Here is a 27,905-nt window from a genome sequence, read left to right as displayed (position 1 = left end):
CCCAGTTGGCTCTGCTCTGAGCCTGACCAGGGGCTGCACCTAGGGATTAGGCCTGCCCTCTGCCACCCGGGAGCAGGCCTAATCCAGCAGGTCATTATCTCCCGAGGGGTCCCAGACTGCGAGAGGGCACAGGCCGGGCTGAAGGACCTCCTCTCCCCACCCTGAGTGCACAAATTTTTGTGCACCGGGCCTCTAGTAATAGATAATTTAACTTCAGTATCCAGAATTGGCATTTGTTTCTGGGGCCAGTAATCTATGTATATAAAAGCCTAAGTGACAGGCCAACAGGCTGGTAGCTATGGCATGCACTGACCACCAGGGGGCAGATGCTCAATGCAGGAGCAGAAGCCACAGGCATGGAAACATGGAATAGAGTGATGACTCTCAGAGGGAAGGTGGGGAAGGTGAGAAGAAATTAACCAAAGATCTTGTATGCATACTAGAGGCCTGGTGCACGGATTCGTGCACGGTGGGGTCCCTCGGCCTGGTCTGTGCCCTCTTGCAATTCAGAACCCTCTGGGGGATGTCGGAGAGCTGGTTTCGGCCCGATCTCCACAGGCCAGGCCGGGGGCCCCACTGGTGCACAAATCCGTGCACCAGGCCTCTAGTATCACATATAAAAACCAAGTTTGGTATCTCCATACTCATGAAAACAAAAAGCCTCTGCAGTGAAAGTTCTGAATTTTTAGAACTATGTATCAGGATTACTCATTATGACAAAGAACACTGGCCCAAAGGACAACAGACCCGGCTATAACAAATTGAAAAAAAAAACAGGGAAGAGAGAAAGATCACAGATGTGTATGCAATTTATCCCTCACTCACAGCAGTAGAGCAAGTGATAGTGCGGGGTTTGCATGATAATGGTATTCACATCACAGGGAGAACCTAAATCCCCAAATAACCTGTTTCATTGTCCCTACATCAATCTCCCCTAAACAGCTTTCTGTAAATGAGATGGTCCATTCTGAGGTGAATAATCCCTATGCAATTAAGACAAGAAACCGATTATCTGTGCTGCATGACACACAAATGGAGCAGAAACACCTGGAAATGCTGTGCCTAGAGAAGAAGCAAGAAACCATTTTGGTCAGGATAACAGAAAAAGTGAGAGAAACAGACATTCTTAAAGACGACACAGCTAATGAATGAATTTTTCAATACGTTTTCATTTGACAAGAGAGAAACAAACTGAAAAACAATTACAAGGTTAAAAACTTAATCATAAGAGAATAGCTACGGTTGTTCTTAGGATCAAATTATAGTATTAAAAAAACACCCAAAGTACACAAAGTAGCACATGAAGCACAGACCTGCAGGTAGCAACAGGTATCACATTCTCTGGAGACACAGGACAATACCAACTGCCCCATTTGAAGACATTTATTGGCCTTAATTATAGTGAAACACTACTTGCCCTCCTGGCTAAAGGAACAGTGTAAGTTACCAGCTGCTGCTAGGGCAGGGAAGAACTCTCCCATGTACAATGGTGTCCACAAGCAAGGATGCATTCTCAGCAGATTGCACACCTGGGGCCCAGGCATTGCCACATAGGAGATGGGCTCCTCCAAGAAGCAAAGAAGAGCCAAAAGAAGGATGGGGACAAACAGAAACAATAATCATGACAGCTACAGCACTAACCCATGAGGAGAAGGAAAAAAAAAAGACATTTTGGGTTGAATAATTGTTCTTCTATCATGCAGTGTCTATGCATGAAAACATGGCTCCTAAGGGAGCATAGTGAGTGGCACATTGAAAACGTCCTACCTTCCGAAATACGAATGATTCTTCATTGTAAACTGGATTGAGCCCGTTGTTCATCACCATGCGAGTTCGGAATTCCTTACGTATAGTGTCAGTGGGCAACCCATACATATCCACTTCTACATATGTGCCAATTTTCTTATCTGATAAGAACTGACCTGATATGACCTATAGCAATAGGACAAGAGAGAGGAGTAAAGTCTGTGTAATCATCAGAAGCAAAGAATAATCAAGAAGTAATAATCTCTCTGTTCAACTTTAGAAATTTCAATTATTTATGGAAAGAAGGGCTTCACTCCTTATTAAACAAAAACACTATTAAGCAACTACTCTATGCAAAAAACTATTCTAGGCAGAGGTACTACCCTGGAAAACTGCCTAGAAAAAGAACAAGGGAAATATATATACAAATCACATAATACAAAGAAATAGTGTCCAAGTATCTTCATCTCATCTAAGCGCCCACACCTATGAAAGGAAGTGATGGGTTTAAATGCCCTAAGATCACTTCATAGCTCCAAAATGCTGCCTTACCATACTTTTACTGAATTCTTTTAAAAGTCTTGAAAAGACACACACAGGAAGAAAAGGAATGCCTGTATTCTTTATTGATATTGACACCAGTCAGCTACGTGTTATATATTTGTAAAGACCAGCATTTAATTCTGTTTATTATTATAAAGCTATGGAAAGATGATTTTCCATTTACTTTCTAAATGACTATAGCCATTTATCAGTTTTTTTTCATATTACCCATTATGTAATAATTTTGAAACCGGTTTTTGAGGTATAACTGACATACAATCAACTACATATTTAAAGTGCACCATGATATCAGTTTTGACAAATGAGCACACCTGGGAAACTATTACCACAATTAAGACAACAAACATTTCCATCACCCCCCAAGGTTCCTTTGTGCCCCTTAGCAATCCCTCCCTCCAGCTCTGTCCCCCGGAAACTACTAATTTACTATTTGGTCATTATACCTTAGTTCGTATTTTCTAGAAATTTGTAGAAATGGAATAATACAGTGGGTATTTATGTTCAATTTAGCACAAAGTAAAGAGAGTTTACTTTTTGAGCAGAAAGTAAAGAGAGTTTGCATATATCTCCCATCCTGACACACGCAACCTTCTGTGTTATGGATATTTCTCATCAGAGTGGTACATTTGTTGCATCAATAAACACTGACACACCATTATCACCTAAAGTTCATAGTTTACATTACATTTTCACTCTCGATGTTGGATATTCTATGGATTTGATCAAATGTAACATGATGTGTTCCGCTATTGCAGTGCCATATAGAACAGTTTCACTGCCCTAAAATCCTCTGTGCTCTGCCTATTCCTCCCCCCCACCTCCCCACCCCTCAACACATGGCAACCACCGTTTTGCTTTTTTTCAGGACATCATATAGTTGAAATATACAGTATGCAGCCTTTTAGATTGGCTTCTTCCATTAGTAATGTGTGTTTGTTTCCTTCATGTGTTTTCATGACTCAATAGCTCATTTCCTTTTAGCACTGATTAATAGTTCATTGTCTGGACCACAGGTTTGTTTTGTGTGTTTTTTGTTTTTTTTCATTCCCATACTGAAGGATATCTTGGCTGCTTCCAAATTTTGGCAATTATGAATAAAACTTCTACAAACATCCCTGTGTAGCTTTTTCTTTTTTGACATATTTTTCAATTCATTGAGTAACTACCAAGGAGCATGATTGCTGGATCGCATGATAAAAGCATGTTTAGTTGTGTAAGCAACACCAAACTGCCTTCCAAAGTTGTGGATTCCATTTTGCATTCCCACCAACAATGAATTCGAGTTTCTGTTGCTCCATATCCTCTATTAGGTACTTTTTTATCTCTTGAATTTCACTAAACATAGCTAGTACTTTTACTAGCTGGAAAAAAAAATGTATCTCTTAAGAAAAAAAGGGGGAATTTCAAGTCAAATTTGAGAGCAACACATGGATCTTAACCCTTGACATTAAACATTTCAAATGTGACTTCTTGAGACTTTTCCAGGACCACCTACCTACACATTTATACTGTGCTGTCAAGAGCAGGCACCTTACCTGCACTGAGCAAGTGGCTGCTATCACCCCGTCAACAGGAGTTTCAGAGAAAGGATCAAATGTTCGATCGGGCCGTCTCATGAAATCTGGTTTGAGAAGGTACCTGATGGGACAAAAGCACAGAAGGAATGTATTTTATCAGTTGCATTTACAAACTCTAAAACACTAACTCCTCAGCACACTCAATCCTTCTTTTCCCCATCTCTAGCTTGGGAGCTATGCTTTTAGGCAGATCTAGAGAACATTCCTAAGGATTGAAAAGAATAACCCTGAATAACCCTAAAGAGGAGCAGAGAAGAAGGAATGTTCTCTAGATTCTAGGACCAGGGACACCTAGGACTTCCTGCTGCCACAATTTTCTCTCGGACTTGCTTATGCCATGGACCCCTCCACATACTTGCCCTTATGTGCACAAAATAAAATGGAATGAAAAGCCAATTAAATAAGCTAGAGTTACCAAAACATAGAAAATACATGATATTCTACTTTATTATGTTTTAACTATTGTATTAAATTACGAGATGTAATGGAAAGTTTGATAATTACCATAACTCAAGGTACTACTAAGCATAAAAATAATCTGAAGATCTGTGACAACAGTAATGTTAGAAAATAGCTGTCATTTACATTGGTGACAGAGTCACAGGTGCCACTGATATTACTGTGAGTCGCTGCCTGGGTTAATAATCAAAGGAAATCTGAAATTTCAGTTACAGGTGTGGGGAAATAAAGATGTAATTCTTTCTCTATTTCTAGCCAGGGTAACTAGGTGAGAAAATGAAATAAAAGGTATCCAGATTGGAAAGCAGTAAAACTACGTCTTTTCACAGATGACAAGATCAGGGATATAGAATCTACCAAAGGAATCTACTAAGAACTAGTAAATGAGCTCTTGATAATTTGTGAACAAGGAGCCCTTTGTTTCCATTTTGCATTAGTTCCTGAAAATAAAAAATTAGTTCCATTTTGCAATAGTTCCTGAAAGCTGGTCCTGCCTGATGTTTTCTGACACAGGACATGCATTTGGCACCAGTCTGCATGGTGGACACAGGCACAGGCCTAAGTCCATGGCAAGTGGAGGGTGATTCAGGCAATAGGGCCGTCTGCCCTGTGGAGGTGCCCGGGCAGAGAACCACGTGGCAGGAAGAAGAGGTGGCAGTGTGCACGCTGAACCCAACAGCTGCGGAAACATTTCATCTTGACTGGCTGTTTTTTGTGATGACAAGCAGATATTCAACCAGAGAGGCCAAGAACTTTCTGAGAGTCCATTACAGACGGGATGATACTCCATTGGGTTAGTTTAGAGTTCTGTGGGCAGCAGTTTGGGGTTATTTGCCTTTAGTGCTGCTTGGGGAAAGATGCATGGAGAAAAAAATGGCCACACAGTGTTTTTCAACTCTGTAGAATTTTAACTTTACATTTTCATTTAATCTTTCACCATTTTAGTGGAATTAACATTTCCTATTTTATACTTGCTTCATTGATTTTAGAGTGCTATTTATGACATGCAAACAAATGAAGAGAAGATAAAGCTTTTCTCCTACCTGAATTAAATGCAACTTGCCACCCATCATGTCATCATATATTAAATAAAATTTATTCCTTTATTTGTCCCAGGTAAAATACACATCTTTTAAAAAAATATATTTTTATTGATTTCAGAGAGGAAGGGAAAGGGAGAGATAGAAATATCAATGATGAGAATCATTGATTGGCTGCCTCCTGCATGCCCCCTGCTGGGGGTCAAGCCCGCAACCCAGGCATGTGCCCTTGACTGGAATCAAACCTGGGACCCTTTAGTCTGCAGGCGGATGCTCTGTCCATTGAGCCAAACCAGCTAGGGTTAAATACACATCTTTTTTTAAAATATATTTTTATTGATTTCAAAGAGGAAGGAAAAGGGAGGAGAGAAACATCAATGATGAGAGAACCATTGATCATCTGCCTCCTGCATGCCCTCTACTGGGGATTTAGCCTGCAACCCAGGCATGTGCCCTTGACCAGAATAGAACCTGGGACCCTTCAGTCCGCAGGCTGATCCACTGAGCCAAACCGGCTAGGGCTAAATACACATCTTTCATGTCCAGTTAATGTCCAAATGAGCAGGGATCACTGTCTGTCCTAACTATATCAATTTCTACTATTGAATTTAAAATGAGAAAGTTAAACTCTAGAGTGTGTATGACAAACTGCCTAACTTGTGGTTAAATTAAAAAAACACACACACCTGTAAAACTGGAGATGAAGAATGTATATTTGCAAATGTAATCTATCCAGGGATTTCATTTGTTTCCATCCCATCCCTCAAACCCAGCTTAAGTTCAGCAGTCTCTAATTAAAAATGACATGGTTTCATTATGGCTGTGGTATGGAGAGCCAGAACACAGTGACAACAGTTTAAATCACATTACTCACCCGCACGATCCATTATACTCAAATTTTCCCTGATTCAATTGCATCGCTAAATCTGTCAAGAGACAAAAATAATTTAGCATCTCATCTCCCCAGACAAAGCAGACCTTGATGGGGTGATTTTACACAATGGAAACCAGATCCCGATCCTAGGCCGAAAGGTCTTTTTAATACCGCAAGGTCCTACTGTGTCTGTGTAAACACACAATTCTCACTATGTTGAAATGACCTTGTGTTTAATTTAAATTAAACATATAATGTGTTTTCATAGAGATCATGCTAGCATTGCTTTAAAATTTGAATTTAGGTAGAGTTGAGAGTACAGATGTCCAACATGATAGAGTTGAAGAGGATATGCCTTATGACCCCAGAGGAAGGTTTCCCTGGAAATACCCAGTAGGTTGTGAGTAAATATAAAACTCCATTAAAAAATAAACTAGGTAAGTATCATGTAAAAATCAGTGACTTCAGGAGAATTCTTCTAGCGGGGTCTACACAGGCAGGGCATGGCGTATGGTTTTTCTCTTGTGAGCAGACACAATCTTCATTCTTTCTTTTCAACAGCAAAAAAAATGGGTCAACTGATGAAAAATTTCCTTCTTCAAAATGTTGTGGTTAAACCTAACATTACAGAATAAAACATAAGCTGACCTACTGAATAAACTGCCTTAGGATCATTTCATCCATACAATGGACCCTTTGATAAGTGAGAATATAACATTGTTTTTAGGAAATAAGATTATTTTGTCTCTGCTAGAAACACTCTCAGATTGTCCTGGCACCTGGTCATGGTTTAGTGTAGCAAGGACTGGACTGATGGGCATGCTGCATGACTCCAACTTCCAGTCACTGAGGAGATTCTACCAAAGGGTGGGAAATAGAGTCAGGTCACATTCATGCCAAATGGACGGAAGTCAAAGGACCGTCAATCAGTCCAGACAATAGAAAACACAGTGAAGAGAGATTCTCAAAGTGTGGCAAGCAGATTAGAGAATGAACATGCCCCAAATTGGGAAACATGGGAGGTGCCCTCATATAGCAAAGAACTGAACAAGAAAGCATTGTTGTGCTTTGTTTTACCAATAGTAAGGCCATGCTGTGGAATTAAGCACAAAAAAGAGAATAGGTTTTGTGACATATTTTTCATCTGTTTTAGGTAAGCATCTAGAGCCCATTGCTTTTCTATTTCTAACCTTAAAATTGTGATCCTAGGCTCATCAGCAAACCTCAAAAAACATTAAAATTTGTTTATGCATTTATAGAAGTTCTCTCCTCTCTTTCCAGGAGAGGTGAAATCATATATTTGAAACCTGCCTTTGAGTACACATTGAAGGAATGAATTATACATTATACCTCTAAGAACATACAGCTATTTACACACCATGTCAGCAGTCTACCCCATAATATCATGCACTTTGATGGTGAGGTGCCACGGTGTCATCGATAGCTGCTGAGTGTTAACAGTGGGAAGGTACTTTCCAAAGGAAAAATGAGTCCTAGTAACTATACAAAGATACTTAAATTCTTCACATTTAATTCTTTTTCTGGAAATGAAGATAAATTTGATCCAAGAGAAAAATTAGAAATATTATGGAATAGGGGAAAATGTTTAGCAGAGTAATCATGACATTTACAAAAGGAAATTCCATTTAAATCAAAATATTTTATCTTCTGTCATTGTTTTGTTGCTCTATTTTGAGTTTTTATTTTCTCACCATTACATAAATTCAACACATTGTTTTGCCATATGTCTGCTTCCTTTAAAAAATGCCCACAGCCAAGTGATGGCAACTGTTGGCACCACCCTGTCAGAGGGTTCTCCTGGAATTCGAGGTCACTGGACATCAGCTTTTACCTGGGGTTTGATAGTTCAGGGAAACCATCTGGCAGCCAGCGTTCCAGAAAATCTGAGGCATGTAATTACTGGAATCCACTCGGCCTCCCTTGGGGTAAATGCGACTCATTTGCCTTTTGTTATAACTGTGTAACTTATTAAGGAAAACGGAAACAAAGCTTATTCCGGCAGCAATAAATAAACAACAAAGAACCAAAACAACAAGGTCTAGATCAATAATGACAAACAAACAGAGAGCAAATTTCACATTTGTAAATGATGTTTCAGAGAAAAACCAGCTTGCTTTGTGGATTAAGAAAACAATTCACATTTGGGCACTGGGGTCTTTCACACATAATGTTTTATTATCTCTACAACCACAATTATGCATCAGCCACTTATCTACTTTAGAGATCCCCGTCAAACCAAAGGTGCACCAACCGCTCATTCCATAAGGATACTTCACAAATTCAATCGCATGTGTCTTCAAGTAGCCTAGACCGACTGACTCGTTAAAAGAAGACATGTTATAATGAATGTTGCGTTCTGTAAAGAAAAGCAAAGATGCACTCAGAAACCCTCAAAGAAGGACAGACAAGCAATAAATATAATTACACCCTGAACCATGAGACTTTGCAGGCAGACATTCCATTATCATATCAGTAACTCTTACTTTCATTAACATCCTATGGATAGACAGCTGACTTAAAAAAAAAAAGGGGGGGGATGAATTAAATGTGGAGTCATTAAGCAAATTATATGTACACAATTGCCACACACAGCCACCCATGAAATATGTATATTGGATGATGATGATAATGATGATGATGGCTTCTTTAGCCCAGAAATAATTAGGAAATATTGTAAAATACTTTACACATTTTTGGAGACGATCTTTTGATGAAAAGAGGTTTTATGAAGTATATTTAATGCAAGAGGATATGCTCTTTGAGTGTTAACAAGTCCAGTCCCTCAGAGCCACCTTGTGGCAGACGTAGGGAATGACAACACAAATGCCACCACATGCCAAGGACATGTGGTCTGTGAAACAAAAATAAGGTGAGGTGGAGCAGGCCACATACCCAGAAAAGGAAATGGCAACAAGTCAGAGCACAGCTCATCCGTGTAACAACAGCAAAGCAGACAAAAAAGGCAGTAGCATTTAACCTTTGGTGTTACCTTCAGCCACATGGAAACCTTGAAACTTTACCGGCTGTGCATAGTTGATCATTGTGGACAAATACGGGTGGATATTAGTGGTAGCACCTACATATTTATAAGATGCCATCCATGCCTGCTCATCTTCTACGGTAACCAGGCCCTATGAGCACAGTGAAGGGAACATACATGTTGGTGACTTCAGGACTCACAGGGATATGCTACAGACTTCCTCACTGACAATAATTTACACACACACACACACACACACACACACGCACACACACACACACACACACAGAAAATAAAGACTCTCTCCTGGCTCAATTACAATAAAGCAAGCATGCCACACTCGTGGCCGGCAGGCCGCATGCCTCATTTAAATAAGGCGTGTTAATATACGTTGTAGTTCCAAATAACCCAAAAGGATTATCTTACATTTTTAGGACATTTATTAGATTTTCAAAAGGACTTTAAAATATTCAATAAACTATATTGAGGTTCACAGCAATACTATAAAATATACATAGCAGGTATTAATTATTCTTATTTTCATGACTGGAGGCACAAAGTCAAAACAGTGGCTCCCCAAAGTCAGTGTTCAGCAGGACCACCTGGAGGGCTTTTTAAAACACAAACACTCTTGGGCCCCACCCTCAAGAGTTTCTGATGAAATGAATCTAGGTGGAGGCCCAAGAATTTACATTTCTAACTGGCTTCCAAGCTCCTCTGGGGGTCCTACTTTGCTTAACACTGCTCTAGGATTTAAGCAACATACATAGTAGTTTATGGTTTTTGTTTTTTAAAAAAGCTTATTCTTAATGTAATCTAATAACCTACTACACAGGACACTGTCGTATTAAAATACTGAAATTGTATTATTTTGCATAGAGAAAAAATATTTTAGTTTATTTCTTGGTAAATCAGAAAAAAAAACCAAAAGCCAAAAACCAATGCTTTCAAAAGTGAGCAACGTTTTGTTGAGAATTTTGAAAAGCTAAATTTCCTGCACAGATTGCTACAGGCAGATAAACTGCTTAGGCACATGAATCAGCTCTTTAGTTTTTTTAAAAAAATGGGCTTATCTGATGACTTGACATTCTAAATCATCAAACTGATTTCACAACTAAAAGCCTCAGATAAAAATCAAATAATATAAGTTATTGGTGTGTTTATTTAAATCATTTTTTTTGTATGTGCCAACCCTCCAAATAGGGCAGAGGCCAGTCTGATTTTTTCTTGTGTGTTTAATAATAAGTAACACCAGTATCCTGTGTTCGACACTGGGCTGAACTCCTGCTTGCAATGTCATTATTACATGCACTATGCATTAATCACATGTAGGAGACATTAGAGTCCTACCCACTGACCACCTGAGAAGACTGAGGCCTTGAGGGTTAAAATAACTCAGTCACAGCTACTTAGTTCATAAAAAGCAGTGATCAAAGGCCAACCTGTCCATTGTTTATCCCAATACCTTATGATATTCTAGTACAAGAGAATTTCACAAAATCTTGGGAGAGGATTAGGATCAGACTCATCCATAATTAGTCCAAATTTAATATCTTAAAATCTTCTTACACAGTAAGAAGACAGGGTCTTACTCCAATCTGATAGGAACCCATAGATAACAAGACAGTATTGTCTAAAGCTCTGAAGTGTGGGAATTAAATTACAAGGCAAATTTCTGCCCGTGACTGCCATGTCTCACTATTGTAATAAACCATATACATGTACTAAATAAGATTGCTTTGGTATCAGGAGGAACTCTGAAGAAGGTAAAATAAACTAAAAATAGAACTTTCCTTTCCTTACAATAAAGTCAATATCTAATAATGTCAAATGAGCTTCCAGAATGTGTGCAATATGAAATTAACAATTTCTCAGAAGGCCAGTGTAGCCAGAATGAAGATTTCCTTTCTATTTCACTACAGTATGTACTTGCTGACCAATTATTATTAGGTCATTTGTATTTTCAAAGCCAATGTGTTGATGATCATGTACTCCTGTTGTAGGAATGACACCTCTAATCCAGCTAAGAAAATGCACTAAACACTTATTTTTTTGGAAAATCATCTTATGCATCTGCCCTACTTTTGTGATTTCATTGGGATGTAATCATTTCACTGCTGTGATTATTTCTTTCTATTAAAGACTCTTAAAATTAGATGCATCAAAAGCATGTAAATATTATACCCATAAACTGTAAGCTGGACATTCCATGGGGCAGGGGGAAGAAAGAGCAATAACACGTAGAACATCATGTTCAATATTAGGAGGCCACATATTGTGTCTCGTAATGAAAACAAAATGCACCAGGAAATTATTTTCTTACCTTTTTGTTGTTTTCATGTTCAAGGTCATCAGAAACCTAAATGAAAGAAAGAAAATGATTTGTTTACGTCTCTAAAGAGCAAAATTCCAAATTTGCCAGCTATACATATGCCCATATTTAAATAAATATGGGTAAACTTGTTATTCTACTTATTTGTTAAGATGGGAATTTATCAATGACATATAGCCATGGACAAGAGCAGGTACTGAAAAAATACTGTTTCATAGAGCATAAAAACTCATTCTAATGCTGTCTCCCTCCTTTGCTGACGGTTTTCACCTATTTAGATCCTTCCTAATGGTAATTTAGTTAGTGATTTAGTCGTGGGGCTTGGGAAATAATCAGTGTGGTCACCTCCCCTGACATGTAAAGGGCACTAAGCATGAAAAATCATTCTTCAGCATTCAACATTCATGTCTGTATACTGATAAAGGCTTTATGTAGTAAAGCAGCATAAGGTAAGCACTGAGTGTTCGCAGGGACCCAATAGTCTAAGAGCAGTTGAAATTCTCTATCAGAAAAGATAAGGTATAATAGCAGTATTCCTTCAGTTTTGCTCAGCAGACAGATACCCTCCCATTTTCCTACAGCCAAATGTACCTATCAATTACCTGCATTTCCATCCACTGTCTTCAATAGTTAAGAATCTTTGCTCCAATCAAAGACCACACCTTCAAGTCACCATGATCCCACAGGCAGTTAGCCCCTCTCTCCCCTACAAGACTTAATCTCCCCTCTCTACTTGCACCATTTCCAACAGTTGGCAAACTCCAGCTCATTCATCTTAAAAATAATACCCCCTAGACTCCCCAGGCTACCTTTAACCAGCAGCCCATTTCTTACTCCTCTTTATAGCAAAGCTACTCAAAAGTATAGTTTCTACTCATTCATACCTACTCTAATGGCCCCCACCACTGCATTGAAACTTCATTTTTCCAGATCGGCACTGTTCCCAATCCAGTGGACACTCTTGAGTCTGCTTAGTTATTCAACAGAATCATCAAAATCAATCACTTTGCCAGGTGCTAGGAGGCTGGGGAGCAGTTTGTTGGTCAAAGGATATAAACTTCTAGTTATAAGATGAATACGATCCAAGAATTGAATGTACAGCAGTGACAATAGTTAACAGAATTGTTTTATATACTTGAAAGGTCCTGCAAGAGCAGATCTTAAATGTTCTCACCACATGAATGAAAAGGTAATTATGTGAGGTGATGGATGCGCTAACTAACCTTAAACTTACACAACACAAGGTGGGGCAAAAGTAGGTTTATACTTGTGAGTACATAAAACACAGTTTATTCTTATATTACTGCATTATTTTCCATATGAACAACTGTAAACTTCTTATGCCCCGCCATGTATTATGTCCATTATAGCTCAATAAAGCTAGGGAAAAAGATCAATCACTCGGTCTTTCTCTCAACACTGTTCTCTTGGGTTCCTTGTTCTCATTGCCTGGGTTCACGCCCACTTCTCTGGCTATGCTTTACTATTCTTTACTGGCCCCTCTTCTGTGAGTCTCCTTTCAATAGGACCTCCATTTATGCCTCTTTCCATGAAGCATCTAAATTATTTCCACGGTTTCAATAATATCTTCTAAACTGCAAATTTATCTCTCTAGCCCAACCTCTCTTCCAGTTCTAGATACAAGTGATGATGTTGCTAGTGATGATGATAATGACAATGGTGAAGATGATCCTAAGACTTTTATAGACGTTTCAATGTGCCAGGCACCATTCTACATTCTTTACATATATTAAACCAATTCACTCTTCATCATGGGCCAATTATGACCTTCATTTTTCACATGAAGAAACCAAGTCACTGAGAGATTAAAGAATTTACCAAGGTTATACAGTTAGGAAATAAACCCAGGGTCAGATGTAAATGCTATGTAAACACCTAGAAGGCACCTTAAGTATCTCACAGGCCTCAAACAGCCTGTCTTACTTGAAACTCCTGAATTCTTTCTCTTCCAGTCTTCCCCAAGGTTTACCCAAGTCCTCAAACACAAATCTTAAAGAGTCATCTTGCTTTTCCACTCCCACATCTCTCTCACTTCCCCACATTCAATCCATCAGCAAGATGAGTCATTTTTGCTTCCTCAATAGATCCTGAACCACTCAATCCTCTGTACTTACTCTCCCGTTAAACTCTCAGAGGTCTGGCCTTGTATGACAGCCTAGCCTACCTGCTCTTCCTGCATGCCCTCTGGCTTCCTTCTAAACTCCTCTCCATATGGTAACCATAGTGATTTTAAAAAGCTCCTACTAGGTTACACTGCGCTCTCCTTTAAATATTCTCATTGGCTTCACATTTCACCTAAATTAACATCTGAGTTTCTCACGATGGCCTCCCAAATCCTGCATCATCTAGTTCGCACCTGCATGTGCAATCTCATCTTGTTTCACTCTACCCCTCACTCAGTTCACTCTGGTTACACTGTCTTGGTTGTTACTCTTGTGGTCCCTCTGCAAATAAAGTTATTTTTCTATTTCTGTGCATGTCTGGTTCCTCTTTACCCTCTGGGTTCTGGTTTCCTTATTCCCTCCATATTAGTCTCACTTTTAGTTTCATAATAGCACTTTTCACAAATTATAATCATATAATTGACTGTTTACTTATTTTTTGTCTATTTCCCACTCTCTTCCTATAAACTCCTAACAGACTATACCCTCTATGAGGGCAGAGACTAAGTGTGTTTTTACCTTTCTGGGTTGTTATAGCCTATACTGTGCCTGGCACATAGTAGGTACACAAAAAGTATTTTTCTTGCTGAGTGGTTGGCTAGATGGGAATATTTTTATGATTACTCTACATTAGTAGGGAGATGAGCTATCTATCTAGTAGAGCTGGTTTTTGTAATGAGGGCTTGCTTGTGATGATCAGGGATCATTTTCCTAATGATTTCAACAGGCTCACCTTTGCCACTAGGATGCTGCTGTTATTGTCTCCGTATTTAGTGTGCTGCAGGAATTTTTAAAACATGTGATACCTGACTATTTAGTTGGGGGCACTGCCCTTTTTTCCTTTAGATTGTCAAATAAAGAATGACAATAGCCAACCCAACATCAGCCATCTGGTTGATCAAAATTACACAATACCTATTTTTTTGCCAGCTCAAAACAATACATATATATATATATATATATATATATATATATATATATATATATATATATATATATATCTATGCTGCAGAATTTTAGTTAATTAGTTCCTGTGTGCCATGAGATGAAAAAGGTTGAAAATCACTGACCTACAACAATGCAACAAATGAAAGTGTTTAAAGGATACTGGGTAGCAGTCAATACTAGGGATGGCTAAAGAGTAATTTAAATGTCTTTCCTAACTTAATATTATGTGTATCCTGAGTTCAGATAGTAATCTGGCCACCGGATTTAGAAGAGGAATTATAGGCTACTTTAGTCTCTTGTGTTGGTTACATTTCTAAAATTGTATAAGTAACAGCTGCTGCCTCTTGAGAACTATGAAATAAAGGGGATACCAAAATGCTGACCTTCTTGACACTATTTGCAACAACTTCCTTGTGACCCAAGTCATCAAGTTCACTTCCAAATTTGTATTCAGGATGAGCTTCTTCCTCTTGGTCAACTGCATGAAAGACAAAAGAAATATCCATGAAGCCAAATTACCACCAACCAATCAGACCTTCTTTGTCATCTTGGGGGGAACATGAGCTCTTTTAGAGGAGAAGGAAGCTAAAAGCAAATGAGAACATTGAAATATGCAATTTTTTTCAAATAAAACTCTCACTAAACTCTTAACAAGGAGCATATCTTGTTATTTGTTCTTTCTCTTGCATCTAGCATGGTATTGGACATGATTAATTCTTAATAATGTATTCTTAAGTGAATGATGATTTCCATCCCGTACACTAACCCTAAAAGTGAAAGCCTCAACACCTCAAGAATACCTGTAACTCATAAAAATTATATTTTGGTCTTTCATGAGATCTAGAGAAAAAAAGAAGATACAAGAAGAGGAAAATACATTTGATAATTTTGAAAAAGGAGACAAAAATGTCCACAAGTTATTATGTGACAGAAAAAAGAAAGAAAGAAACAAGACGAGCTTGGAAGGGCTGAATTGCTCCTGTAGGCCACTTGTCAAACCTGGCTAAGGTTTCAAAGGCTCTGAAGTCATTTCTCAGGCTCATTCTAGGGGAGGAGCTAGAAGTGGGGGCTAAATAAAGTGGGAGCACTCAGTCCATGGCCCAGGCTGTAAAAGGAGGCACGGACCCATTGGGTCCATGGCCCAGGAAAGTGACAAGAACTCTGGTACCCACCCAAGTCCATTAGTGGAAAAAAGAATCACTCATTGGAAAAAAATTTGATTAAATTTTAACAGAAATAATCACGAGGGATAGTATAGATGTAGGGAAGTAACTGAGAGGATAGAATAATCCACTTGAATTTCTCTTTAACCCATTGTATGCCATAAGCGTCTGTACAGATCTTCCCCAAACGCCATGAGCATCTATAAAAAAAAAAAAATGTTTTCCCTAAGTGGCAGCCCTTTAAAATCATTTTTCGTGAGTATTTTCAGCTGAAAATATTCAAGAACACCCGAATTGTGAGTAATATATTTATTTTTATAATATTCATTGTGAATTGATTTTTTTAAATTAAATTCAAAATATCGTAGCATGTGGGCATAGTTTCCGTTTTGGATGCGTGGTAGTTAACTGGTTAAAGACTTAGGAATGTCTCACATGCTGGTGTGAGATCTGGATTCCCATGATTCCCTGAAAAGAATTTGCTTAAAATCTAGCCAGAATCCTTGAGGGACCCGTATTGTAAAACAACAGTGAAAAAATTTCTGAGTATGGCCTCACAAGGGAGGTTAGCAGACCCATAACAATTAGAGCTATTTTTCAAAAGCATGTTTAAAATGTTAAAAGCAAAAGGCAAGAACAGGAGTAAATGTAAAACGATTGCACTGATTCAAAGATGCATTTCCCACCCCCACAACATTTTAATATAACTGACATTGCAATGTTTCCTTCAATTGATGGTATTTTAAAATTCATAGAAAGCATTTTTCTTTCTTAGTCCAAATAAAATAGTGGTGTCTTTTAACTGATGTTATATTGGATTTGGAATTTGAGAGACTGCTTAAAGCAAGGTACTATTTCTGGCATGGGATGAAGATGAGGCCATAGAGACACACCCTCCTCTTGTGGAACTGATCTTCTAGTAAGGGGATATTCTCGAGGCAGATGATTAAAATTAAAACAAAACAAAAAACAGTAGGTCATATAGGCTTTGGGCAGGAAAAAGAGAATTTGAAGAGCTAGACTAGGTCTTAATCTAGTCCAGTATCTTCATTTTACAGAAGAAGAAATAGATTCAGATATATGATTTGAGTTGTGAAGCCACAGAGTAAGATGTGGATTAGATTTCTCCAGATTCTTAGCACAATGGTCTTAATGTGACACTAGGTTCCCATGACCCACTGTCTATAACAAACGATTTTGAAACTTCCCACTATCACTATTAAATTTCCATTTCATGTATCTCTAGTTGAACTTGCCTGGCCAGATATAAACTACTTGAATTCAGGGGTATGTTTCATACAAGTAGAGATTTAATAACTACTTTAAAAGAGTTGTATGAATGAATGTTATCATCTCTTGAGTGTGCAAATATGTACAGCCATGTATAGTTCTGATATTCCCCACTGCTTGTCTCACAGTCCTGGGAGTCATGTGTCCTTCTGAATCTAAATCAGGCTAACAAATAGGCACATGCTTGGACTGAGAGCCTTTGCTATTTTCTACAGCCTCCAGGCAGCCTGCCCTCTGGAACTATGCTTGGTTTCCTCTTGCCTGCTGTGTCCAAGTGTTTAAATTAGAGACTCTAGTCATTTGGGTATAGTAAGATCATACTGTGAGGTCAGGGTAATGACAGCCAACTGGTAGACCGACTATGACTATATATTACTGAGGGAACCTAAGAATCAAATATATAACTGGTAAAGCAGAAACCTCTATGCCTTTAAAGAGAAATTCAAATGAATCATTTTATCCTTTCAGTTACTTTCCTACATCTATACTATCCCTCATGATTATTTCTGTTAAAATTTAATCAATCTCAAGCATATTTTGAAATAACATGGGAGCCACTAGAGGCATATTTTTGTCTATAAGAATAATTAACATATTCATAAAAGTTGGGAAAGTACCCTTAAGGGTGATAAGTGGAATCACACTGATCGTCATTTTAGATTAATGTGTGTGTTCAAAAAACCTCACATCTATGACTTTCATCAGTTATATTCTTTCTCCTTAAAATTTTTTTAACAACCATTTTGCATATTTGAGTTTTCTTTGTATTCCTGTATATTAGAAGGGCAGAATTGTAAGGTACAAAAGGAGATAAGGCAATTCTAGAATCGAATCTCAGTCCCACTGCTTACCAGCTATGGAATCATGTCAAAGTGTTGATGTAACATCGATAGTTATTTTTTTGTCTTGTTAGTTTATTCCATTATTCTGCAGTTTGTTTTACTGGATTATAGTATCTAGTAATGCCTTCATGTTTTTGAATACCATCTATGAAGTGTAAGCTAAGAAACTGTTTTTATCTAAGAGTCATCTTTTCGAATTTTGGAAGTATTTTACTGAACTTTTGAACATAGCTCTTTCAATATTTTATTCTTAAATCTTGTTTAGGTTTATTATTTGCAAAAACTTTGAAATAATATAGTAGACATTACAGTAGACTATTTTCCAAAGACAGCTACTGTAACATCTGCCTTCCCACCTGCTCTTCTACAATGTGACCTTCCTGCGCACCCACCTCCTGGAACCTGGGTGGGCACTAAGTCTGATTTGATGTATAGCATAGAGAGGAAGTAATGACGTCCCAGGTCCAGGTGTAGCTTTTAAATAGTTTAGCAGCTTCTGTTTTCTGCTTCTTGGAAAACAAAACAAAACAAAAAAACAGGACCACTGTGCTGTGAGAAGCCCAAACCACATGGAGAGGCCACATGGGGGTGCTTGGTTCAGCAGGCCCAACAGAGCTCCCAGCAGACACAGCTGCCAGCCATGTGAGTGAGCCATCTTAGACAACTGGCCCAACTGAACCTTCTGATGACTTCAGCCCCAGATGTCATCTGTGGGCAACTGCATGAGAAACCTTAGGGAGAACTATCAACCTGAGCCCAGATGACCCACAGAACTGAGGAGATAATAGTGTTGTTTTACGCCTCTAAATTTTGTGGTGATGTGTTACATAGTAATAGGTAAGCATAGCAGGCACTGATTAAATAATATCAGATATCTTTGGCCTTCTAGATCTCCCCTGCCATATAAAGCATATAAAAGTAAGTCATCCTGACTTTTCTCTGGGAGTGAAATTGAACCCACTGTTTGCATGTGTAACATAGACCACAGTTAGAAGTCTTTACTTACTAAGGGGTTATGAATAAGATTAGTTAATTCTTATATCTTTCAAGTTTTTACCTATAATATCAAACTTTCCTACTCTTGTATTTCAGATATTTACATAACAAGTATATAAACATATAACAAGTATATGTTTATTTGATATACTAGAGGCCCGGTGCACAAAATTCATAAATGCGGGGAGCGGAGAGAGGTCCCTCAGCCCGGCCTGCACCCTCTTGAAGTCCGGGAGTCCTTGGGGAATGTTTGACTGACGGCTTAGACTCACTCATTGGGAGCGGGCCTAAGCTGTCAGTCGGATATCCTTAGCATGTCCACGGAGGCATGAGAGGCTCCTGACACCACCACTGTGCCCGCCAGCCATGAGCTTGGCTTCTGGCTGAGAGGGGCTCCCCTTGTGGGAGCACACTGACCACCAGGGGGTAGCTCCTGCATTGAGCAGGATGGGGCCAAAACTGGCTCTCCAAAATCCCCTGAGGGGTCCCGGATTGTAAGAGGGAGCAGGCTAAGGGACCCCACCGGTGCACAATCGGGTCCGGGGAGAGACTCTGGAGGTTGGCCAGCCGGGAAGGGACTGCGGGAGGGCTTCAGGGCATGCCCGGCCCATCTCACTCAGTCCCCATTGGCCGGACCCCAGCAGCAAGCTAACCTATCAGTTGGAGCATCTGCCCCCTGGTGGTCAGTGCATGTCACAGGGAAAGGTTGAGAGGGCTTAGCATATCATTAGCATATTATGCTTTGATTGGTTTAATGGATGACCAGATGACCGGATGACCGGACACTTAGCATATTAGGCTTTTATTACATAGGATAAGTATTTCTAAATTATTTAGCCCAAAGCCACTCTCTAAATCCAAGGCACTGTCTAACCAACAGATACACAGTGCAAGTCCAAATTATTTCGTTAATCAGTTCTCATGCTACATAATGAACAAATAACTTTCTAAACAGCCCACACCTCTCAAGAGGCCCATTAAAACTACATTATGGTTGTTCCCATACGGCCAAAGTAAAGCAGAAGCTAATAGCAAATATTCAAATATGTTAAGCAAGGCTGCCTTTGCTAAAATTATCTACCTGCTCAGATCCAGTGAGCTGGTTATTCTAAGGAATTCGAATTTTAAAACTGGCTTTGAGTTTCCAGTTCATTTTGTGTGTGCACAGAAACCAATCATTTACTTGTGGCTCTTTGCTCACATTCCTGTCCTTTTAACTTGCCTTATTACTATCATCATTAACAAGTTTCTGTGTTTGTTTATAGGAAGGACTGCAAATAGCCTTTTACTCCAACCCCTGCCTCTGATAGCAAGGGCTTTAAAGAGTCTCTGGCTGTGAATTTCTGCTGAACAGCTGAGTGAATTGCACAATAGGAAGGGAGATGACTAAGTAACTAAAATCTGGTGCCCAAGAAAATGGAAAGTAACACTATTTGGAAAAATACCCCAAAATACCAAAAGATGAAGTTTGGTGCATGAACATAGACCTGACTATTAAGAATTAAAATGTCACATTATATAAAAGAATCCACTGAGACAAATTCAATTTTTAATTTAAAAAGTACTTTTGTGACATGACATGTAAATGAAAAACAACAACACACAACTTACCACTTTCTATTTCCTCCTCATTATCATCCTCTAAGATGCTAACTGGAGCAGCAGATTCTCCAGCTTCCATCATGCTTTTCAAAGCTTCGAGCTGTTCTAGAAGGAGAAGGTGCTGGATGTTAAATCACTTATAGAGCCTAGGATTTAAGATTCACACTGAAAAGGAAATAAAAGGGAAAGAAACGCATTGTCTAGGCTCTTCTGGGCTATGCTCCTAAGGCCTCTGTCTCAACCAGTCCTGGTGGATGACCTTAAGGAACATACAACAGTCAGACTCTACACACATGATGAAGAACATGGGTGAACTGCCCACTTTTCAGAGGCGTGAGAGCGGGGCTCAGTCATTGTGAAGGATTCCTTTTAAGTCTTAATAACAAAAGCCCATGATTGGAGGACAATTCAGGTGAAGTGACAGAAAAGAAACATGCACATTGAAGAATGACCAAACTCCAGGAAAGAGTATTTGCCACTGCTATAACCAGAGTTATTACCCTAATACATAAAAACCCTCAGTAAGTCCGTAAGATAAAGACAAAATAATTTTAAAAATGGAAAAAAAGGAGAAATCATAAATGATGATAAAGAAGCTAGTTTTCAAAGACATATAAATAAAAAATTGAAGTATCATTTTCTTCTAGTGTTGAGTACCCAGACTATAAAAATGGCCAACAGCGAGCATTAAGAATAGGGCTTGGAAACAGGCTGTCTTGCATATTATAGTGAGAGTATAACTAGGTACAACTTTTCTGAAAGACAAGATATATCACAGTATAAAATGTGTCTGTGCTTTGACCAACTGACTATAACTGTACAAACTGATTCCAAGGAGAAGGCTGCACAAATGTACAAAATGAGTATTCAGGCATGTTTATCATTGTTGTTTTCATAGTAATGAAAAATCCATCAACTTGGGACTGGTGAAAGGATCGCATATACCACAATAAATTCTGCATTGTGTTTCATACTAGTACATTAAAATTAAAGTCAGTATGTAGATTTACCTTCTACTAAATGTAAATATACTTGGTTGAATTAAAAATAATTTTTGAAATGAGTACACTTCACATGATCCTAGTTTTGTTAAAATGTATGCATATGTCTAAACATGCATGTATGTATGCATGCATCTATAGTATATGTATATATGTGTAAAATATATAATATAGTGCTATTTTATTAGTTTCTTATACTTTTTTGTTGTCTTCACTTTCCAATAGCATCATTGCTTTTGTAATAAAAGAAACCTATAATTAATACAATTAAAATGTTAATTTAGACTACCTATGGAAAAAACACAATGCAACCATACAATATTTGATGCTACTAATATATTGAACTAAGAGATTTGTTGAAAGATAATATTCTAGGAAAATACAGGGGGAGATATCTTTGTAAAATCATTTCTCTTTACCTCTTTACATTCACGCACACATATACATTCACACTTTCACATTTACCTAGGATCCCTAGATATGTATGTATCACATGAGCAAAGTGCAAGGAAAACTTTTCAAAAGGAGTTTAGAGCATATAAAATGACAAAATGCTAGTTCCTTATATTTTGATAAATTTGAAAATGCCTCTTCCGCTTTCTTCTTATTTCTCCTTGGGACCCCTTCAAATTCTGTTATATGAATATGCTTTTCCCACTGCAGAAACGAACTGATGCAGAAACTAAACTTAAATGAAAATGTGGCAACTTAAATGAAAATATGTAACATCACAACTACACCCCCCCCCCCCCCAATCCATGGTTTTAAAACATATTGCATCCTAAACAGCTGAATTGTTGAAACACACAAGGTGTGTATGCACCCATCATAGATGCATGTATTTGACTTACTTTGTTCAACCTCAGGTTTCAGCCGTTTATTTTTGATGAGTATTTTTCTTTTGAGGTCATTGGGGGATGGCAAGGGCCTGCCTGGTTCAAGCTACAGAAAAACAGAAAAGGCTGAATTAGTGATGGGTTGTGCTTCTCCATTCTCATTCCCAGCTCAGAATGATCAGAGGCCTGTGAATTATAGCACTCATATCCACTAGATGGCAGTCAGCACAGTTTTATGATTTCCTTCCCCAATCCCAGTTAACCCACCATATCCAACTTTGTCTTAGACTACTGTGGCAAACTTGACCTCCACACCACCTCCAGGGTATGCAGAGCTGCCCCACCTTCTCCCATGGAGCTGGGTCTGACCTGGGGTGATGTCAGGGAAGGAATTCCTGCCCAAATTCAGGCTTCACCCTTTTTAAATATCTGGTTAAGTGCAAAGAATCATTGTGGCCACTTAGGTCAGAATTGGCTTTCCCAACCATAAGGTCTCCCCCGGTCCCTCCAAGTGTTGGATGGCACAGTAAGCCTCTCTTCTCAGTCTTACCCAACCTCTACACTTGGGACTATAGTTTTGTGGGTTCCATAAGGGTAACAAGAACGGAGTGGTCTTAATTACTGAAATCTGACCTCTATTATGGTTTCATTTGCTTGGATTTATGTCTGCAAAGGAAGTTCCCTTTCTTCTAGTATTACCTCTAATCCATGTAACTTAGTCATCCATTCCCCCATCCATCCATCTATATAACCACCCACCCACCCACTAACCACCCACTCTTATCCATCCATTCAGGCATCCATTCATTTTCAAAACTAATTTTCATACTACTTAATATGCAAGGCACTATGCATTCCTATGTCTGTGTTTCCTCAAATGAAACACTTTGCTAAAATTCTGCTTTTGGGAAGCCTGTTGTAAACTGGTCCACTCCACAGCACTCTCTCTTGAACCTGGATATCTCCGATAAATATTCCACACATCATAGGCCACCTTCTTTTTACTTATGTTGTTACATTTGTGTCCTGTGTCCTACACCCCCACCGAACCCCACCATCGGAAGCTTTTTGATTCAGGGAGCAAGTCTTATTCCCATTTCCATTACCTATGCTTCTCATAACACCTTTGAGGCGTGTGCATATAACTCCACAGAGAACACACTGGTCTTTCCCCCAAAGCAAGCACCTTAGCCCAACTGGAAAATAAAATAAACAGAGGGCCTAGGTGACAAAAAAGTGAGATAAAAAATCAGGGATATTTCTTAGCTTGAATCAGTTTGAGACTAGGGTTAATGCCCCGGTAGTTTATTTGGGAGGCTGCCCCAGGACACTCCAAGAGGAGTAGGAAAGTGATAAAAAGGAGACAGGCAGCCAATCAAGAGTGTGTTCTCAGACAAGTTATCACTCTGGGTGACTGGACAGCGACCCTGCTGGGGAACCCTGGGGAATGGTGGGAAACATGTGCTCGGAGTTATCCCTTCTGAAGAGTGAGGGAGCATGGGGTGGGGGTGTTAATTCTCTGGCACTTCTGGCCTTTCACCCGTATACAGAGCAGGCTCTGGTGACCAGAGCTCTCCCTGGGAGAAAAGCTGCAGACTGGAAGTCAGCTGAAAAGCAAGCCAGTATGCAGAGAAATAGGACACAGCTCATGGACATGCACAGGGCGCCTGGAGCTGTGACTTCAGTAAACTGAAGAGAATCAGGGGGTGGGTGCAAAGGATACAATATCCTTGTCTCCTGCATATTTTTTCTGCTCCCGTAGATCGCTTCTGAAAAAAAACTCATTGTTCAACCACTGGATGTGTTTGCTCACAGGTAACATGAAGCACTTTCCCTCATGTCAGCCATTGTCATGTTCTACTGCCACCTCATGCTACCATGTCTGGGCCCATCAGCTGCTTGTCAAGAGTGGGGCATTTGACCCAGTAATCCCACTTCTATGAATATATCCAAAGAAATCAGAAATACCATTCAGAAAGGATATATGCATCCCTATGTTCATAGCAGCACAATTTACAATAGCTAAGATTTGGAAACAGCCTAAGTGCCTATCAGCAGATGAGTGGATTAAAAAACTGTGGTACACATCTACACAATGGAATACTAAACTGCTGTAAAAAAGAAGGAGGTTTTACCATTTGCAACAGCATGGATGAACCTGGAGAGCATTATGCTAAGCGAAATAATCCAGTCGGAGAAAGATAAATATCACATGATCTCACTCATTATGTGGGATATAATGAACAACATAAACCGATGAACAAAAATAGATCCAGAGACAGAGAAGCATCAAACAGACCATCAAACCTTAGAGGGAAGGCAGGGGAGTGTTAAGGGTGGGGGTGGGGGTGGTAAGAGATCAACAAAAGGACTTGTATGAATGCATATTAGCATAACCAATGGACACAGATACTGGGACGGTGGGGGCTTATCCTGGGGGGTGGGAGTGGCCAGGGAGGGGTCGATGGGGGAAAAAGAAGACATATGTAATACTTTAAACAATAAAAAAAGAAAAAAAAGAATGGAGCAAACTTTTACTACTGTGCTTCGTTTTATACTTTGTCCATTAGCTGTCTTGCTACTCATAAGATCTGTGACAGTGGATTTTAACTACAGGGGTTATGGATCTTTGTAAAAGTGTGATAAACTCTTGGGATGTTTATATTAAAAAAATTGTATGCAATTACAATGAGTTCACAGACCCTACAAAACCCTTGGATGGTCCACAGGTTAACAATTCTTTGTTTGATGAAGAAATTAGCAGGTATAAAAATGAAACGCAAAAGAAGTACATAAAACATTGTCCAAGTATTTATTTTGGAGTTGAGAACTTGAACTTCAGTCTTCTATGACTTCAATCTGTGAACTTCCCGTAGCAACAGGTTCCCAAGGGTGCTGAACCCTGGGTGCACATTTGATTCACCTAAAGAGCTTTTTTTTAAAAAAAACCACCATGCTCAGGCCCGACCTGGATCAATTAAATGAGGATCTCTGAGTGGGGCCCTGGCAAAGGTATTTTTAGCAGTTCCCCAGGTGGTCCTAACAGAAAACTAGAGTTGAGAATGACTGCTGAGTCTAGACCCTTGGCCAGTGGGCACTTTATGAAATTTCAGGACCGAGATCACAGAAACCAAAAGATCCCCAAGATCTGAATTAAATGGAAGCCAAGGTTCATGTTTCTTTCTACACATCTCTCTAAAGCACAATGAAAGCTTTCTGTACCAACAAATTTAAAAAAAAATGAAGATCTTCAGCATTAGTCCGTCAGAACTACTTGACCCCTTAGAAATGAATTTCAAAACAAATTCATTCATGTTAGAAATATGGTTAGCTAAAAATACATACTGGATGTGATTCAAGTGCTTGTTTCAACAGGAGATCCCCAAATAGATCTTCGCAATATTTGGACATCTTGTACTGTTGATATTTGCTGAAAAGAAAGAAATGGCATGTGTGAATTCAAACATCCATTAACTGTCCAAGAAGAAGAAACACTCATTCCTAGGCAATTAAAAACTTCCACTCTACAAAATGCATGACTGTCCGCTTGATGTGCACATAAAAGGTACTGTTATATACCACAAACTTTAACCAGTGTCTTGAAAAAAAAAAAAGAAGATTCCACCCCTGCACTAAGAGCCGAAAAACAGAATTAAAAAAATGTCTCTCAAATTCATGAAGTCTGATTTCAAATATATTGCCAAGTCTTCCAACTCAATGTAACTTTGGGCGTGGTGCCCTGATATTTGCCCTTTTGTTTACAGAAAGCATCTCTAGAACACATTAAGATGACTTAGTTTTGTTTATTTATTTTTTTGGAGGTGAGGAGCAGTAGTAGATTGGGATTTTCTTTCATTTTAGCTTTTGTTTTTATTTTAATCACAAAAGACTGATTATGTGTTGCATAAGACCAAACAAACTATTTGATTATTTAAAAAGATATAGAGCTGGAGTGGAGATGGGGATTAGGAAACAACCCTTAGAGATTTGGAGTAGGATGCACCACTATACCTGCAGTGATTTTCAAAGGAGAGAATTACAGGATATTCAGATGTGACAAATGCCGTTTCCTTGATGGCTTGAATAACATCCTTTGAAAATAAAAGAGTGTTAATGAGAGAGAAGAGCAAAAATTAAGGCACCTGGAACCAACCAGAGACTATTAATTTGAGCTTTTCAGAAAGTCAATTCTGGCAATTCAGGTCCTGAGAACCCATTTACCTTGATACCTCTACAGGTTGAATTCCCCACAGACAGACCCAGATGAAGTTAAGGGTTAGTGATAATCTTTTTCACAACCATCTTTTCCTTCTCCAAAACTATGGTGCTATTAACAGAAGACAGTTCACCTACATGGCAGGCTAGTTCCTGGATCAATAATCTGCCTAGACAGGTTCTGAGGTCACCTGGTGGAATGGTGAGCTTTGGGCACAGCGATTTTCACAACAGATCACTATTCTGCTCCTTTCGCCTTGAGAAGAAATGCGATGATAACAATCTATGAACTGCTGGAAGTCTTTATTGATTTTCTCTGCATCTGGGAATCAGTCTGTGGCTACATTTCATTAATTTGCTGAAGACTCCTGTGAACTGATGTGACATTTACAGTATCCCTTGTTCCGTATTAGCCTGGTGAAGGGGAGGGAGGAGTTAAGCAGCATTCGAGGTTAAACAGGGAGGTGCTCTGGATGCCACTCTCTGAACTGAGGGCTTCGTCACTTAAAACTACTTTGAAAGAGCTGAGCATGTCCCCACCATGATCTCTGGTAACAGATGGCTGCCTCACTCTCTGCTTAGCTTCAGAAAGCATGGCTGCAAACCAATGCTTCTACAAGCAGAGCATCATATTCAGTAAAAATCCCCAACTTCAGTAACCACAGGGCAAGTCCCAACACTTAGTTAATTGGAAAAATCTATAATAATAAAAGGATAATATGCTAATTAGACCGGACATTTTCCGGATGTCCTTCCAGACATCCTTCCTAATGAAGCCAGGGCTGAGGGAAGCCAGCCCAGGTCCCAGGTGCCTGTGGGCGGCTTGAGGGAAGACAACCCGGGCCCCGGGTGCCTGTGGGTGGCCAGAGAAGGGAAACAGTCTGGGTCCTAAGTACCTGCCAGCGGCTGGAGGAGGGAAGCCAGCCAGGGCCACAGGTGCCTGCCGGCAGTCGTAGGAGGGAAGCTCAGGTCCCAGGTGCTAGAGGGAAGCTGGTGCAAGCAGCTCAGGTCCTGGGTGCTGGAGGGAAGCCGGTGCCGGCAGCTGGGGGAGGGAAGGCCTACTCTTGCATGAATTTCGTGCATCGGGCCTCTAGTATTATATAATAGTTATCTGGGGAAGTCCATTTGAAATGAAAATGCCCTAGGTTGGATAATCCTGGAGTATTTTATTGAGTACCCTTATGACCTAGGTGGTCCTTTAGTTATTTTGGCTTAAAGGTTCTTCCCAGGTGAACT

General features: G+C 39.3%; 1 protein-coding gene across 5 annotated transcripts in view; it reads right to left on the bottom strand.

Moving 5' to 3' along the window:
• PLCB4 (phospholipase C beta 4) overlaps positions 1-27,905 on the bottom strand; it is a 382,360-nt gene that overhangs the window by 34,566 nt on the left and 319,889 nt on the right. For all 5 annotated transcript variants that reach the window (XM_036322572.1, XM_036322576.1, XM_036322574.1 and 2 more), the window contains 12 exons: positions 26,466-26,545; positions 25,800-25,884; positions 22,470-22,560; positions 20,627-20,722; positions 15,108-15,202; positions 11,585-11,620; positions 9,271-9,412; positions 8,553-8,637; positions 8,113-8,237; positions 6,261-6,312; positions 3,846-3,948; positions 1,768-1,932 (listed from right to left, as the gene is read on the bottom strand). In XM_036322572.1, the coding sequence (XP_036178465.1) occupies positions 1,768-1,932; positions 3,846-3,948; positions 6,261-6,312; positions 8,113-8,237; positions 8,553-8,637; positions 9,271-9,412; positions 11,585-11,620; positions 15,108-15,202; positions 20,627-20,722; positions 22,470-22,560; positions 25,800-25,884; positions 26,466-26,545 (1,155 nt within the window). The remainder of the gene's footprint in view (positions 1-1,767; positions 1,933-3,845; positions 3,949-6,260; positions 6,313-8,112; positions 8,238-8,552; positions 8,638-9,270; positions 9,413-11,584; positions 11,621-15,107; positions 15,203-20,626; positions 20,723-22,469; positions 22,561-25,799; positions 25,885-26,465; positions 26,546-27,905) is intronic.

This window comes from Myotis myotis, unplaced genomic scaffold (genome assembly GCF_014108235.1).
Source record: "Myotis myotis isolate mMyoMyo1 unplaced genomic scaffold, mMyoMyo1.p scaffold_m19_p_9, whole genome shotgun sequence".
Classification (NCBI taxonomy): domain Eukaryota; kingdom Metazoa; phylum Chordata; class Mammalia; order Chiroptera; family Vespertilionidae; genus Myotis; species Myotis myotis.
This window is presented reverse-complemented; position numbering and strand designations above follow the sequence as displayed.